The sequence below is a fragment of the Macaca mulatta genome, chromosome 3 (assembly GCF_049350105.2).
Source record: "Macaca mulatta isolate MMU2019108-1 chromosome 3, T2T-MMU8v2.0, whole genome shotgun sequence".
Taxonomy (NCBI): Eukaryota; Metazoa; Chordata; class Mammalia; order Primates; family Cercopithecidae; genus Macaca; species Macaca mulatta.
In genome coordinates, this window is record NC_133408.1 from 194,022,622 (window position 1) to 194,037,812 (window position 15,191).

General features: G+C 35.5%; 1 protein-coding gene across 5 annotated transcripts in view; it reads left to right on the forward strand.

Annotated features, from left to right (window-relative positions):
• The window catches only part of DPP6 (dipeptidyl peptidase like 6), an 853,145-nt gene that overhangs the window by 521,363 nt on the left and 316,591 nt on the right, over positions 1-15,191 (forward strand). For all 5 annotated transcript variants that reach the window (XM_015135214.3, XM_015135213.3, XM_077997785.1 and 2 more), the window contains exon 5: positions 11,051-11,125. In XM_015135214.3, the coding sequence (XP_014990700.3) occupies positions 11,051-11,125 (75 nt within the window). The remainder of the gene's footprint in view (positions 1-11,050; positions 11,126-15,191) is intronic.

The window sequence follows — 15,191 nt, forward strand, 5'->3', positions numbered from 1 at the left end:
ATTTGGAGGTTGTATTCAAAAAAGCCTCTGGGTATATTTATGCTTTCTACCATTCATTTCCCTTCTATTACTTGACAAATTGGGGGCATTATCATTTTATATCTCTTTCTTCCACTAACAGCCACCTTTTCTTCTCTGCATTTATTATCACATACGTATTTATCTACTACAGGAAAAACAAACCAATCCTTTAGATATGTATCTCCTCAGAAACATGCTTAGAATTTTATATAAATGGGATAATCATACATGTAGACCAGTAGTTTTAAAGTCAGCATAATGTTATTTAAAATTGTGTTATTGATATAACTGGTAGCCCCAGGTAATGCAAAATGTGAAATACTGTAAACACCCATCTCTTTAGTAAGTATAAAAGTTATAAGCAAAATATTAACAAGTGGAGTTCAGCTATGTACCAAAATCATAATATGCTAAAGTAAGGTTTAATGATTACAACAGCATTTAAATACCAGGAAATCAATCAACAAAATGTATTAGAACTACAAAATGATAGAAAAATCGTTATGATTAAGTTGCTAGATGCTGAAAAAGGGATCTCATAAAGTTTATCAACAGCTCCTAATAAAAATCCTTGCTAATGTAAGAATAAATAATTGCTTAAATATGCTGAAGTTTGTTTACCAAAAACCAACCATCAGTGAAAACCATTTAAATGACAAACAGTAAAACCATTTCAATTATAGTCAGGTATCAGGCAAGAATACTCATCATCACCATTAATATTTAATATGTTCTTGAAGAAAGTGCAACCAAACCAAATGATTAAGAACTAGAAAATAAAAGAAAAAAAAAAGACATCTTTTTTCTCATAATAGAATTTTATTTCTGAAAAACCTAAAGTACATTAGTTTTTTTAAAATTAATAAGAATATATCTTAATATGGCTAAATACAAGAAACATATTATGAAATCAATAACTTTTCTCTTCACCAATATAAATACCTTGAAGTGAAAATGAAGAACATATTCCATTCATAAAAAGAACAAAAATATAAAAAGACATAAAATAAATCTGACATGAACTCCAGAAGACTGAATAAAGCAAACTATAAGATCTTGTTAAAAATTTGAAAACATTAAAGAAATTATATAATATTAAATAAGAAAACAATATTTAAAATGTTAATTATTTGAAAATTGATATCAAATTTTAATACAACCCTAATTAGAACTCTGAAACAACTTTAGTGTTAAACATTTTGCAAAATGATCTTGATTGTCATATATAAGAATAAACACCTTTGTGTAGCCATGAAAGCATTTCAAAATGCATAGTAATGTATACTCTTTTACCAGAAGTGAAAACACAAAAGAATGACATTATATTCAACTCAACAACAATAATAGCTAACACTTTGAGTACTTATTATGTACCAGGTATTGTAATTACTTTATTAAATTTGTGTATCAAGTACGAAGTAGGTATAAATATTAACAATACAGAGACACAAAAAATTGAGAAAATTTCAACGTCTCTCATAGTGAATGGTATAAACAGGATATGAATCACAGGCTTTCTGAATCCATAGTCCAAGCTTAAAGCCATCAAACTTTGTATAGGAATAGCAAAGAGAGTGGTGAAAAACTAGAGAATCTGAAAGAAGCTTCCAATGTAAATGAGTATTTGACATGAGAAACACCAGGGGTAGGGTGACACACTTAGAACACAGTGCTGGCATACCTAACTCTTCATCTACAAAGACGTGATGTAAGTCTCATTGTACAAATATACAAAATTAAGTTCCAATTGAATTAGAGGCTTAAATGTTTTTAAAAGTCTGTAATTTGGTTTCATAAAAAGAGAGAACTTATTAATCAAAATTGGAAATTCTGAAGTTATAAAAGATAGCCATATTTAATTTTCCATATAACATTTTAAATTTTAATTTTAAAAAAGACAAAATTAGTAGACAAATAATGGACAATATTTATAATCCAGGTAACAAGTAAAAGGAGCATATCTACAACTGACAAGGAATTTTTCCAAATTGAGCACAAAAAGACAAATAAATAATCGAAAATGAACAAAAATATTTTAGAATTAGCCCAATCAAGCCTGAAACCAAGGCCTGCTTTGCCTGGGAAATTGATCTTTGATTCATAGAGCAAATGTTCTAGAATGTGTTAGATGTTTTTCACATTCATTATTTGCACTTGGTGAGAAGGTGGACCTACAGCTCAAAATGTGTACAACTGCTGGGTGCATGGAGACCGGGGTGGTCAGAAGTGCATGGAATCACACCTAACTATGGCAGTGGTGAGTTTCTCAAATTGAAAACTGAAATTCTTACTGTCTCCAGCGATATCATTAGCAATTGACCCTCCATCAAGGAATGCGACCCGGACTAATTTCTAAGTGTGGAAAGTTGCATTCTTTGCTGGTTTCTTTTGGTGTTATTGCACATCAGCCCCATTGTTGCCACCCTTGTAACAGCTGAGGATGTAATCATTCCTTTCTTCAGCAAACCTCTAGGGAGCATCTATTATAACACAGTCACTGTTAGGCACTGGGAATAGAGCTGTGGCAAAACAGATGAAAATTTGCTTCTTGGCTTCTGGTCCTGGCCATGAGACTATAAGAGGATTAGAATTACCCTCCTAACATAAACAACTATAAAATGGGATAAAATGTGGAGAAAAAATAAGTTTTCATATATTGGACAACAGGCAGTGCACAGCTGTGATCCCTGAGAAAAGAAAAACATATAAATGAACCATGCCATCCTGTGGGCTTTCTGCGTGAATGCTGGACTGCAGCACCAAGGAGAAAAATTCAAGACCTGCAGTCTTGCCAAGTTAAGAAGACAGAAGTCAGAGTTCAAGAAAAGAAGGTGGCTGCAGTTTATGAGACACAGTACTCAAAAGGAGGAAACTAACTAGAAAATATTCACAAAATCTATTTAAGTAATTGCTTTTAATGGTAAAAACCACAATTACTTTATTATTATTATTATTATTATACTTTAAGTTTTCGGGTACATGTGCAGAATGTGCAGGTTTGTTACACAGGTATACATGTGCCACGGTGGATTGCTGCACCCATCAACCAACCACCTACATTAGATATTTCTCCTAATGCTATCCCTCCCCTTACCCCCACCCCCCAACAGGCCCCGGTGTGTGATGTTCCCCTCCTTGTGTCCATGTGTTCTCATTGTTCAAATCCCACTTATGAGTAAGAACATGCGGTGTTTGAAATACCGCAATTACTTTTGCACCAGCCTAATACATATATTTCCCTTGGAGACTTCAGTTAATTATTGATCTTTATATGTGAAGAATGAAACACCAAAAGGCTGAACAAAATAAAACTCCAAGGAAATAACAATTACAGGACTCTATGAGATGAAATATTCCCAGAGCTCATATATTGTCAGGAATTATTTAAGTTTATTCTAACCATGAGACATTAAACACAGACACCAGGAAAGTGGTTCCTTAGGATGAGGCTCGATTAGCCCTAGAATATAGTCATGTGTCACATAATGGCATCTTAAGTCAACAGTGGATGTAGGACATTGGTCCCCTAAGAGTATAATATCGTATTTTTATTGTGTCTTTTCTATGTTTAGATATTTTAAGATATACAAAAATTACCACTGTGTTACAGCTTCCTACAGTATTCAGTACAGTAACATGCTGTACAGGTTTGCAGCCTGGGAGCAACAGGCTTTGCCATGTGGCCTGGGTGTGGAGTAGGCTGTACCATAGGCTGTACCATCTAGCTTTGTGGAAGTACTTTCTGTGATGTTTGCACAATGGTAGAATCGCCTAATGACACATTTCTCAGAACATAGCAGACATATTGTGAAGTGATGCGTGACTAATGGCCACTATGGAATAACCCTTAAAACATCTTTTTTTAAAAACCTTGAATAAGTCAGGTTAATCCACAAATAATTAATTGCCTGTCATAAAAAGTCCAATATTCTTTGAAGGAAAACAAAAAGTCCTAAATTCAACAAGAGAGAATTTAAAATATCCGGTATTAATTTAAAAATAAAGCATGATATATGCAAAGGAGCAGGGAAATGTGACTCATAATGAGGAGAAATAACAGTTGATAGAAACAGACCTGCAGATAACAAAGATAAGAGAATTAGCAGAAAAGCACATTAAAACTGCTAAGATAAATGTACTCCAAATGCTCAAGGCTATAAGGAAAACCATGACCATGATGACAAGAGAAATTAAAGATTATAAGACACCCAGATGAAATTTCCAGAGATTAAAAAAAAATTTAAAAATTCTCTAGATGAACAGCAGAGTAGATACCACAGAAGAATAAGAAAAAAAAAAACCCTAAATTTTAAGCAGTAGCAATAGAAACTAAAACCAGAACAAAGAGAAACTTAACAAAAAAAAAGCCTGAACAGCATGTCAATAAGCTGTTGGACAGTATAAAGTAGATTAATATACCTGTCATTAAAGTTCCAGAAAGGGAAGAGAGAAAAGATGATAAAACAAACTTTTGAAGAAATAATGACTGAATTTCTTCCACATTTGGTAAAGAACTCAATAAACTCCATAAAGAAAATAGTAACAAAGAATATGATAATCAAGTTACTTAAGATGACTGACAAATAGAACACCTTAATGGCAGCCAAAGGAGCGAGACATGTTTGGAAGAACAAACCTAAGAGAACAGCTGACTCTTCAACAGAGGGGCTGCAAGCCAGAGGACATTGGAATGAGATCATTTAAAGTGCTGGGAGGGATAAAACACTGTCACTCTAGAATTCTACACACCACAGAAATCTTTCTCAAAAATAAAGATTAAGAATTTGTGTAGGCCCAGCTACTCAAGAGGCTGAGGCAGAAGGATCTCTTGAGCCTAGGTGTTTATGGCTGCAGTCAGCAATGATCATACCACTGCACCCCAGCCTGGGCAACAGAATGAGAACTTCTTCTCAAAAAAAAAAAAAAGTATATATTTAAAGATATATATTTTCAGAGAAAATCAGACAATATTTATTGGCCATAAACCTATACTATGAGAAACTTAAGGGAAGTTCTTTGGAGTAAGAAAAATTATACCAGATGAAAAGTTACATCTACGTGACAGAAGGAAGTGTGCCAGGAATGATCAATGTTGTCAACATATGGCTAGGTTCTTGGTGGAAATTTTTGTAGAATTAGTTAACTAGTTCTTTAAAATATCCTTCTTTTCTTCAAAGGGTTCTTTAAGTACAATACAATATGCCCAGCTCCTCTGAATGTAATCTCATGTAAGACTTCTGTCTGAACCTTTGTCCTACTCTAAACACTGACATGGAAAGCGAAAATACAAACACATAAAACCTTTGGAACATGTTAGAACTTTCTTGGACAACGGTGACATTAAGAAATCTGATCTAATATGGGGTGGAATATAACTGACAGTTTAAAGGACAGATTTCCTATATCATTATGCCTACAAGCTCCCCTTAATACTCCTGGAGGATTTTAAATTTTGTTTAAAAGGAAAGATCCAATTATAGGCTATCTATGTTATCTAATTTTAATATAAAGACGTGGATTAAAATTAAATGAATTTTAAGGCTGGGCACAGTGGCTCATGCCTGTAATGCCATCACTTTGGAAGGCTGAGACTGGCAGATTACCTGAGGTCAGGAGTTCAAGACCAACCTGGCCAACATTGTGAAACCCTGTCTCTACTAAAAATACAAAACTTAGCCAGGTATGATGGTGGGCGCCTATTATCCCAGCAGCTCGGGAAGCTGAGGCAGGAGAATCGCTTGAACCCAGGAGGCAGAGTTTGCAGTGAGCTGAGATCATGCCACTGCACTCCAGCCTGGATGACAGAGTGAGACTCCATCTAAAAAATTTTAAAAAAAAAGGTGGATTTTAAGAGCTATACCATCCAAACCCTAGTCAATGAAAATCTTGAATGGCTATGTTAATATTAGATAAAATAGACACCAAGGAATATTACCAGAAGTAAGAAATATTTCATAATGATAAAGTAGTAAGTTTATTAAAAAGACTTAAGAATCCTAAAGATGTATGCAGCTAGCATTGAGCTACAATATTTGAAGGAATAATTGGTTGAACCAAAAGAAGAAATAGACAAATCCTTAATTAAAGTTGTAGATCCCAATAATCCCCTCTGAATAATTGATAGACCATGTAAAAAAAATTTAATAAGGATATAAATGTCTTGAAAACACTATTAACCAAGTCAATTGAATTGACATTTGTGCATCACACCACTCATCAATAGAAAAATGCACATTCTTTTGAGTGCACATGAAACATTCACCAGAGTAGATTATATGCTGGGTCATTAAACACATCTCAATATATTTCAAAGGATGGAAATTATACAAAGTATGTTCTTTAACAGAAACAAACTAGAAATCAATACCAGAAAAATATCTGGAATATATCTTGATAATTGGAAATTGAATGACATATTTCTAAATAACAAATCAGCCAAAGAAGAAACTGAATGTGTTTTAAGTGAATGAAAATAAAAGCCATAATATCAAAATGTATGGTATACAACTAAGCAGTACTTAATGGGAAGTGTATATCTTTAACTGTTCATATTAGATCTAAGCTTTCACTTAAAAAAAAAAACTAGGAAAAAAAAAGATTTAAAATGCCAAGCACACAGAAGAAAAGTAATAAAAGAGCAGAAACCAACTACATAGAAAACAGAAAAATGTTAGAAAAAATGACCAGCTTGTTTTTCAGAAAGAACAATAAAATCAATCAAGAGCAAAGATGATGGAAAAGAACAATATCAGACACCAAGCAAACACATTAATAATTTGGACAACATAAATGAAACAGAAAAGTCCTTGAAAGACACCAAGTATTACAGTTCACCAGTGAAGAAATAAGTAACCTGAATTACTGGATGTTAGTGTAATAAATTGAATTCGTAGTTTAAAAGCCCCATATTTTAAAACTCAAGGACCAAACTGATTTACTTGATCAATTCTACCAAACATTTATGTAAGAAATAGTACCAATTCTGCACAAACTTATTAGACAAATAGAAGAGGAGGAAGACATATTGCACAAGTCCATTTCTTAGGCCAGTATTACCCTGAAATGAAAACCAAACAAAGAAGTGGAAAGAAAATAACACCATGGATGACTTTCCCTCATGAACACAGATGCAAAAATCCTCAACAAAATACTAGCAAATTGAGTCCAACAATATATCAAAAGGGATAACACATCATGGTAGCTTATCCCAGCATGCAAGGTTGGTTTAACCTTTGAAATCAAGCAATGTAATTTACCATATTGACAGACTAGGACTGAAAAAGCAGAATAACATAATCATCTCCACAGATGCAGAAAAAGCATTTGAGAAAATTAAACACACATTCATTATAAAAACTCCAAGCAAACTAGAAATAGACAGGAATATCTTCAATGTGATAAAATGTATCTATTAAAAATACTGCAAATATACTCAATGGAGAAGAATGAAGGCTTTCTCCTTAAGCTTAGGAAAAACAGCAAGGTTCTTCACTCTCACTACTTCTACTGAGCATTATACTGGCAGTTCTCTAGAGTGCAATAGGCAACCAAAAGAAATAAAAAGTGTCTAGATAGAAAAGAAAGGAAAAACCTATATACACAGGAAATATGATTTTGTAGAAAATTCTAAGAAATATACAGACAATATCTACCAGAACAAATAATTACATTTATCAGTGCCACAGAAAATAAGGTCAAGATACCCAAATGAATTTTACATATTAGCAATAAACAATTGGATATTTAAACTAAAATATACATGTATTTTATATGTACAAAGCATCAATTATAGTACATCCTTGGGAATAAATTTAACAAAATATGGGCAAACTCTGTATGCTGAAAGCTACAAAACATTGCTGAGAGAAATTAAAAATTATAGCAATCTTCCTTTCAAGGTGTTTATACTCTAATGAAGAAAGCAGACAATATTTAATATAAATAAGTTAAAAAATACATAATATGTATTAATATGATTAGACCTAGAGAAATAAATCAGAGAAAAGGGTTATAAAAAGTTAGAGGCAAGGCTGCTAATATCTAGATTTATTAGCCATTGAAGGACATGGAAGGCCTCACTTAAAAGGTGACTTGAGAAAAAAAGCCAAAAGAAATTAAAGGTCAAGAACATTTCAGGCAGAAGAAAGAGGAAGTACAAAGGCCTTGAGAATGGCATGTGCCTGGCTTGCTCTAGGATGGACAGAGACTGACGTGGCTGGAATGAAGGGGATGGGACTGAGGGGAGAATACTGGGAGATGGACGCAGAGAACTAAGAGGGAACTGGGTCCAGCAGGGCTGCCTGGTCAGTCAGGACTTGGCTTTTCCCACAGGTGAGATGGGAAGCTGTGGGAGGGTTTCCCGGGGGAGCAATGTGATTTGCATATTTGAGAGATGCCCCTGGCCACCTGGGAAAGTAGGTAGAAGGCCACTGCAGTACCTCAGGAAAGAATGCACACACCTTAGACAAGGGTAATGGTGGTGGGAAAGAGAAGAAATGGTTCCAAACCTATTTTGAAGGTAAACCAATGGTATTTTCCAACCACATAGATGTAAGGTGTGTAAAACAGAGGGAAAGAAAAAAGATAGCCAAGAGTTTGACCTAACAACCAAGCTAATGGGGTTGCCACTATCTGAGAAGAGGAAAAAGGTTACAGGAGCTGAGCAGGTGGGAGTGGAGTACAAGGGCTCGGCCTATTCCCATTGACTTGAGGTATCCATGTGACACTCAGGTAGAGATGTCAGGGAGGCAGTTGGCCAGACAAGTCTGAAATTCAAGGCCAGGTCCAGTGCAGGTTCAGGTGGTCTGGGCTGGAGACATGAATGTTGGAATCCTCAGCCAGACGGTGCATGGTTTTTACAACCATGAGTCTGGATAACACCACCTAGGAAGTGAGGAGATCCAAATATCAATCCTTGAGCACTCCAATATTCAGAGCTCAGGAAAACAAAGAGAAGCACAAAATAGCATGAAAAGAACCAGTGAGGGAGGTAGGAGAAAAGCAGGTGATGAGTGTCCAGGAAGCCAGGTACAGTCAGGGCTTTGAGGAGTAGAGAGACTGGTCAGCTGTGTCAAGTAAGATGACAGCTGAGAAATTATGGCACTTAGCAAAGTGAGTCTCTGATAACCTTGAGATTGTGGTCACGTGGTGGGGATAAGAGCATGACAGGCAGGAGTTTAAAAATGAATAGGAGGAGAAAAATGGAAGCATGGAGAGTATTTTCAAGGGAAAGTGGATAGACAGTTTTCTAAAGATAAAATCAACATTGTCTAAAACATGGATAGTAAGGATCAAATGTATCCACAAGCAGTGAAATAGAAACTAAACTATCAATGAGGCTCCACTTTACATCTATGGGAGGGTCAAAATTGAAGGAAAAACACCTTATGCTTCCAGAGAAGGGAAGAAAACATGCATTCATACATCTGTGGTGGGAGTGCACATTCCAAAAACATTTTTGAAAAACAGTTTGGCAATATCTATTTAATTTTAAAACTTGTAAATTGTCCACCCATGGATATCTATTCTATATGAAAATGTGAAAACCACACATATATCAGCAAAGACATAGATTGGGATCTTTATTACAACACTGTTTATAGTAAGAGCTCACTAGAAATGCTTATAATCTATTCTCATTATTCACAGCTTCTATATTTCCAAATTCACCCATGTGATAAAATGTATCTGTGAGCCCCGAGGAGATAATCATAGCACTTTTGCCATCGTTCTCCGGCATAGTGCAAAAGATTTGAGTTGTCCAATGTTGGCATTCCCAGCTACAGCAGAACAAAGCACTATTCTGCTTTTTCATTTCAACTTTCATGCTATGAACCACTGTCCTTTTCTGTTGTTCCATTTGGTGCTCATTTTGTTGCATGTTTGTGCTTTATGCTGGTGATCTCACTGTTGAAAGCGGGTCCCAGGCATAGTGCTGAAGTACTGTATAGTGTCACTAAATGCAAGAAGGCTGTGAGCGCCTTATGGAGAAAATGCGTCTTCGAGATTAGCTTTGCTTAGGCATAAGTCATGTGTTGCTGGCCATGAGTCCAATGTTTATGAATCAACACTATATATTCGATAAGGTGTCTTTAAAAAGAAAGACACATAAAACAAGGTTATCTATTGATCATGTGACTAAAATGTTGTGACCAGAGGTTCAAAGGAACCTAACATTGAGTCTCTTCTAGAGGCAATGGTTCAGTATCCACTAGTTCCACATGAACTAGTGTTCGTGATGACTTTATAGAACAAAGCTATAAATAACAGGAATGCATTGTCTACCTTTGGTGAGAATTGAGTGACTAGATTAAAGTATATCCCACGGTGTGCACTATGCGATATTATGAATTCTTGAAAGATCACTACTCAATCAAAGGAACCCAAGTCCTTGCAGTCATTTCCTTCATTTCCTTAAGGCATTGTTGCATGAGAAAACTAAGGTGCAGAGGAGCGTAATGTGATGTCACTTCTTTTTTTTTCCTTTTGGAGATAGAGTCTTGCTCTTGTCGCCCAGGCTGGAGGGCAATGGCGCGATCTTGGCTCACTGCAACCTCTGCCTCCCGGGTTCAAGTGATTCTTATGCCTCAGCCTCCCAAGTATCTGAGACTACAGGCATGCGCCACCACACCTGGCTAATTTTGTATTTTTTTTTAGTAGAGATGGAGTTTCACCATGTTGGCCAGCCTGGTCTTGAACTCCTGACCTCAGGTGATCCATCCACCTCAGCCTCCCAAAGTGCTGGGATTACAGGCTTGAGCCACCGTGCCCAGCCTTTAATGCTTATTTATATTGGCTTATCTCAGTAAGTCCAATAAGTAAGTTTTGCTGAAATTTGAAAAAAAAAAAAAACAAATAAAATGTGAAAAAACATCCATTAGCTAAATATTATTCAACTAACAAAGAAAGGATATAGCCATTTTAATAGCTAATTAATTTTGAAAATGGCACCAGCAGATATAATTTTATTACAAGATTCTGACTTGTTATATGTAACGCTTTAAAATTCTTTGTCTATTTTTTCTTTTAGGAATCATTAAGAGCCATCAAATATGAAATATCTCCGGATAGAGAGTATGCACTTTTTTCATACAATGTGGAACCAGTGAGTATTATCCTTTTCTGCCTACAAAAGAATTGTTTCTTTATGCTAATATCTCATTAAGTACATTTCCTTGACTCTTCTATACTTAGTGATCTTTGAATCCAGAAATATGTTGTACATCCTGGAAGTCTCTTTTGCATATCATACTGCCACCTAGGAGAGAGGAAAGGTATAAAAATCTGCTTGTCGGGGAAAAAAGTCACATAGTTTAGAGGCTTTTTAATAGACTTTTCTGAGGAAGATGGTAATAATTTGTTTCTTCATAGACACGAATCTTGCCTTTTTGTGCAATTATTTTTCTGGCTGCTTTCTCAATGAAATAATAGATTTTATCCTAAGAACAAAAAGAACAAAAAGCAACTGCTTAAACTGAAATAATATCCTAAGAACAAAAAGCAACTCCTTAAACTGAAATAATTTGTTAATTATCTCCTGGCCATCATAGTGTTCTAGTGAAGAGTTGAAGCTATCACTTCCATTATATAAATGCCTATTTTTAGCACTTCCTGTATATATAAGGAAGTGCTAAACATTTCACCATAACATTTCACCATAATTTTCTGGAAAATCTCACTGTGCTTTAGTAGCAGTATAAAACTTCCTAAGCTAGGATCTTCCTCCTTCTTCTTGTTTTTTCATTGAACATGCTGGTATTTCAAATTTCATTTTGGCTCTTTAATTTTAAATAAGCTGGAAGGTAAAGTTTATTTGTATAAGTGGAGAAGATGTCCAGTTTATAAGAGATAAGCAACTGTAGAAATGTATGTTTTAAGAACTTTCCTCTTTGTCAAATAAAATATAGAATCTACTACTGCCTCCCTAGCATGTCTGAGACCATTTGAATTGGAGTTTCTTGATGCTTCTGTGAGGTATAATGACTCCTGCATTTTAATTCAGGTCAGAATGGCTCAGTGGTGAGTTTGAGAGAATCTTCTCGGCATGAGACAGTTGAGCTTTTTGGTTTATATCCACTGGGAAAGCTGGGATATTGGTTTGCATGAAGATGCAAGTTCAATTCTGAATTCTTAAACTTTCTTTTAGGAGTTGATTGGACGACTAGATTACTGGAGATTTCAACTTTATTCTTCCAACTGTAGATTTTTTGGACTCTGTTTCAGTCTTCCATTTTTCCATTTTTAAACGTCCATTCTATAAAGTTTTTCATTTTTTTCCATCCAAATTCTTTGAAACAATTGGGCACCTTTATCTCTTTGATTGGGACCAGTAGGTGAACTTGACATTCTAAAAAGCTTGGGACTCTGCATTACCTAGACACAGCCTTAAACTTGCCTCTTTCAGCCTCAGGCACCTGGGTGCAATGTGCACGGATCATAGACCATTTCAGCTTCCTTCATCACCCTTGAAAACCACCAAAAATATAATCTCCACACCTGTATAAAAGAAAAATGTTAGCAGATATTTGAAAGTCTTTCATGGATGTGTTCTGGGTTGCCCCAGGAGGCACAGCTAACACCTGAGTGAGAAAAGCCTAGAAAGACAAATTGATTTCAGGTTATCTTCCTAGAGAATCTTTTAATCATTGGAGCACCCCAACGGTGGGATGGCGGTAATGAGTATTCTGCTCCCAGAAGCCTCAAAACAAAGTGAGGTATTTGTTCTCCAGAATGTGACAGAGGGGTTCCCACCCCCATGTGATTGGAAGAGGCATGCTGTCCTCAGTGGTGCTGTGGTTCTGTGCATGATACAATTCTCCACCACTTTCTTCTGCTTCCCAACGCTCTGTTTGAAAGAGTTCCCTGGGATCCCATTGAACCAGAAACCATTTTGATGAAGATCATTTTGCTAAAGATGAGTCTTCACCATGTGGAGCAGTGGCTCTAAACAGGAACCTTGAAATAACCCTTTCTCACTGGGCAGTATTTGTCAGTGTTTGGAGTAAGACTCTTCAGTTTGTTTTCTCAACTGAAGGAAAACCTAGAAAGTTTGAAGTGTATTTAGAGAACTATAAAAATGATAAAATACCGAAAATGTTAAAAAGTCTATAGAAACAGATACTTTCAACTTGAATAAAATAAGTAATCCTTAATAGTTTTCAGTACCGAGCAGTCACTGTATACATGACTATTCAAGCAAGTATTCTCTGCTCTTCTGGAGGAAAAATTATAAGGGAAAGAGGTTGGGATTCAGCATGAGAATTTGGAGTTAGATATTAGGAAGATCTTCCTAACTAGATCAACTAAGATGTAAGTAATATTAGAAAAGGGAGGGGTGAGTTTCAAAGGAAGAGTCTAGGTCTGTGATTCTGGAATTAGTGGAATAGACCAGGACTTCCTAATCAGTATTTAGTATCAGTAATTATTATTGCTAGTATTGTATTAATAGTATAATCAATTAATAATATTATATTATCCATTGGTATTCCTTAGAAACAACTAAAGGTTCCATATTCAAATACATTTGAGACCTCTAGTTAAACAGGTAAGTTTCTTGAAGTTCCTGATATTCTCATGATGGTTACATAGCACTTACCGAGTGGGTATTACAACATGTGATTCCAATCTAATTATAAGGAATTATAAGGAAACTATAATTTGTTATTTGGATTCAAGCTCAACATATTCTTATGTGTGTATCTCAGAGGCAGCTAGTATAACTTGTTTATGTGAACCGACTCAACTTTTCATTAAAAAGACTATCATAAAAATGTTTTCGTGTAAACCAACTGTCCAATTATTGGATATCTTTCATTTATTTCAGTATATGTTTCATTTGCAATAAAATTTTGATATACTGGGTTACCACTACACTAAAAAAACAAACAAAAAAAATACCCTATATTTCAATATTTCATCAGGATAATTATAATCTCTTCAACCTCTGCTTCTCTGTGTTGCCTGCCCAAAGATACTGGACTTGGAAGTCAAATAATCATAGGTTCAAGGGCTCATTCCGATGCTCACCAGCTATGTTTGCTTGAGCAATGCACTGAGTCTTATGCACTGCATCTTGGAGCCGTCTTCCTGGGAGAACCTGGGCTTCTGTTTCCCAGTGGTGAAGGGCGACCCAATAGGTGTCAGCTCCCTACACTTCCAGGGTATATGTGTTTGAGCACAGAGTAGTTCCGTGTGTACACCCAGGACCAGATTTAAGGCTCTATCCATTTTCACTGGAATGAGTTGATGGATGCCTACATGAAATCAGCTGCCTTGGCAGTGGCTCAAGTAGGAGTGAGTAAGAGCTTTCCAGCACAGCATGGGTGGTAAGAGAAAGGAGTAAACAAGACCAGATCATTAAGGAGTTTAGACACAAATAGTACAGCAACATCCTGAGAATAAGAGTTGAAGGAAAGATTTTTAAGTTTAATTTTTAGAATATGCATTGGGTATCTCTTCTTCTCATTTATTCAGAGACTAATTGCAATGTTATATCATTTCCCAGTTGTTTGGTATAGACTAATTTTATTTGTCCATTTTTATATTGTCAGATACTCAAAGACAGGGACAGGTCTTTTTATCTCCTGTCTGTCCCCACCGCAGAGAACCCAGCACAGGGTCATCTGTGTACATTTAGTACTGAGCAAATATATTTGTGGTGTATCTTTTCTCTGAACCCCTTAGCGCTATACCAAGATACAATCCAAGTTCTTGAAATTCTATCAAATCCACAAAATATGTAATGAAAGGAAAATATCTCAGTTGTGAAATATCCTAATAACGTTCCATGTTTATTCTAGAAATGTGGGATCATGCTAATTAGCATATTTTTTCCTATTGCATTCTTCTAATACTACTAAATGTATAGCTTGGCTAGCATCCTTGAACCTACACAAGTTAGCTTATCTTAATATGCCAACCCTATATTTTTTTGAGCGCTTCAAAAGTAGCCTTTAAAAAGATATTTCAAATATCAATTATCAAGTAAAATCGAGAAACAGCAAACCCAGTTTTCCATTTTTTCAAGCCTCAGACACCTATAGGTTATAAGTAGTGTATCTGGAATGTGGAAAATAATAAACAGTATTGTGTTTGTATTTCTGTGACACCAGCATCATAGTTTGCAATGTGTGCTTATTAACACCATCTTATTTTATCTCAAAAGATCATTC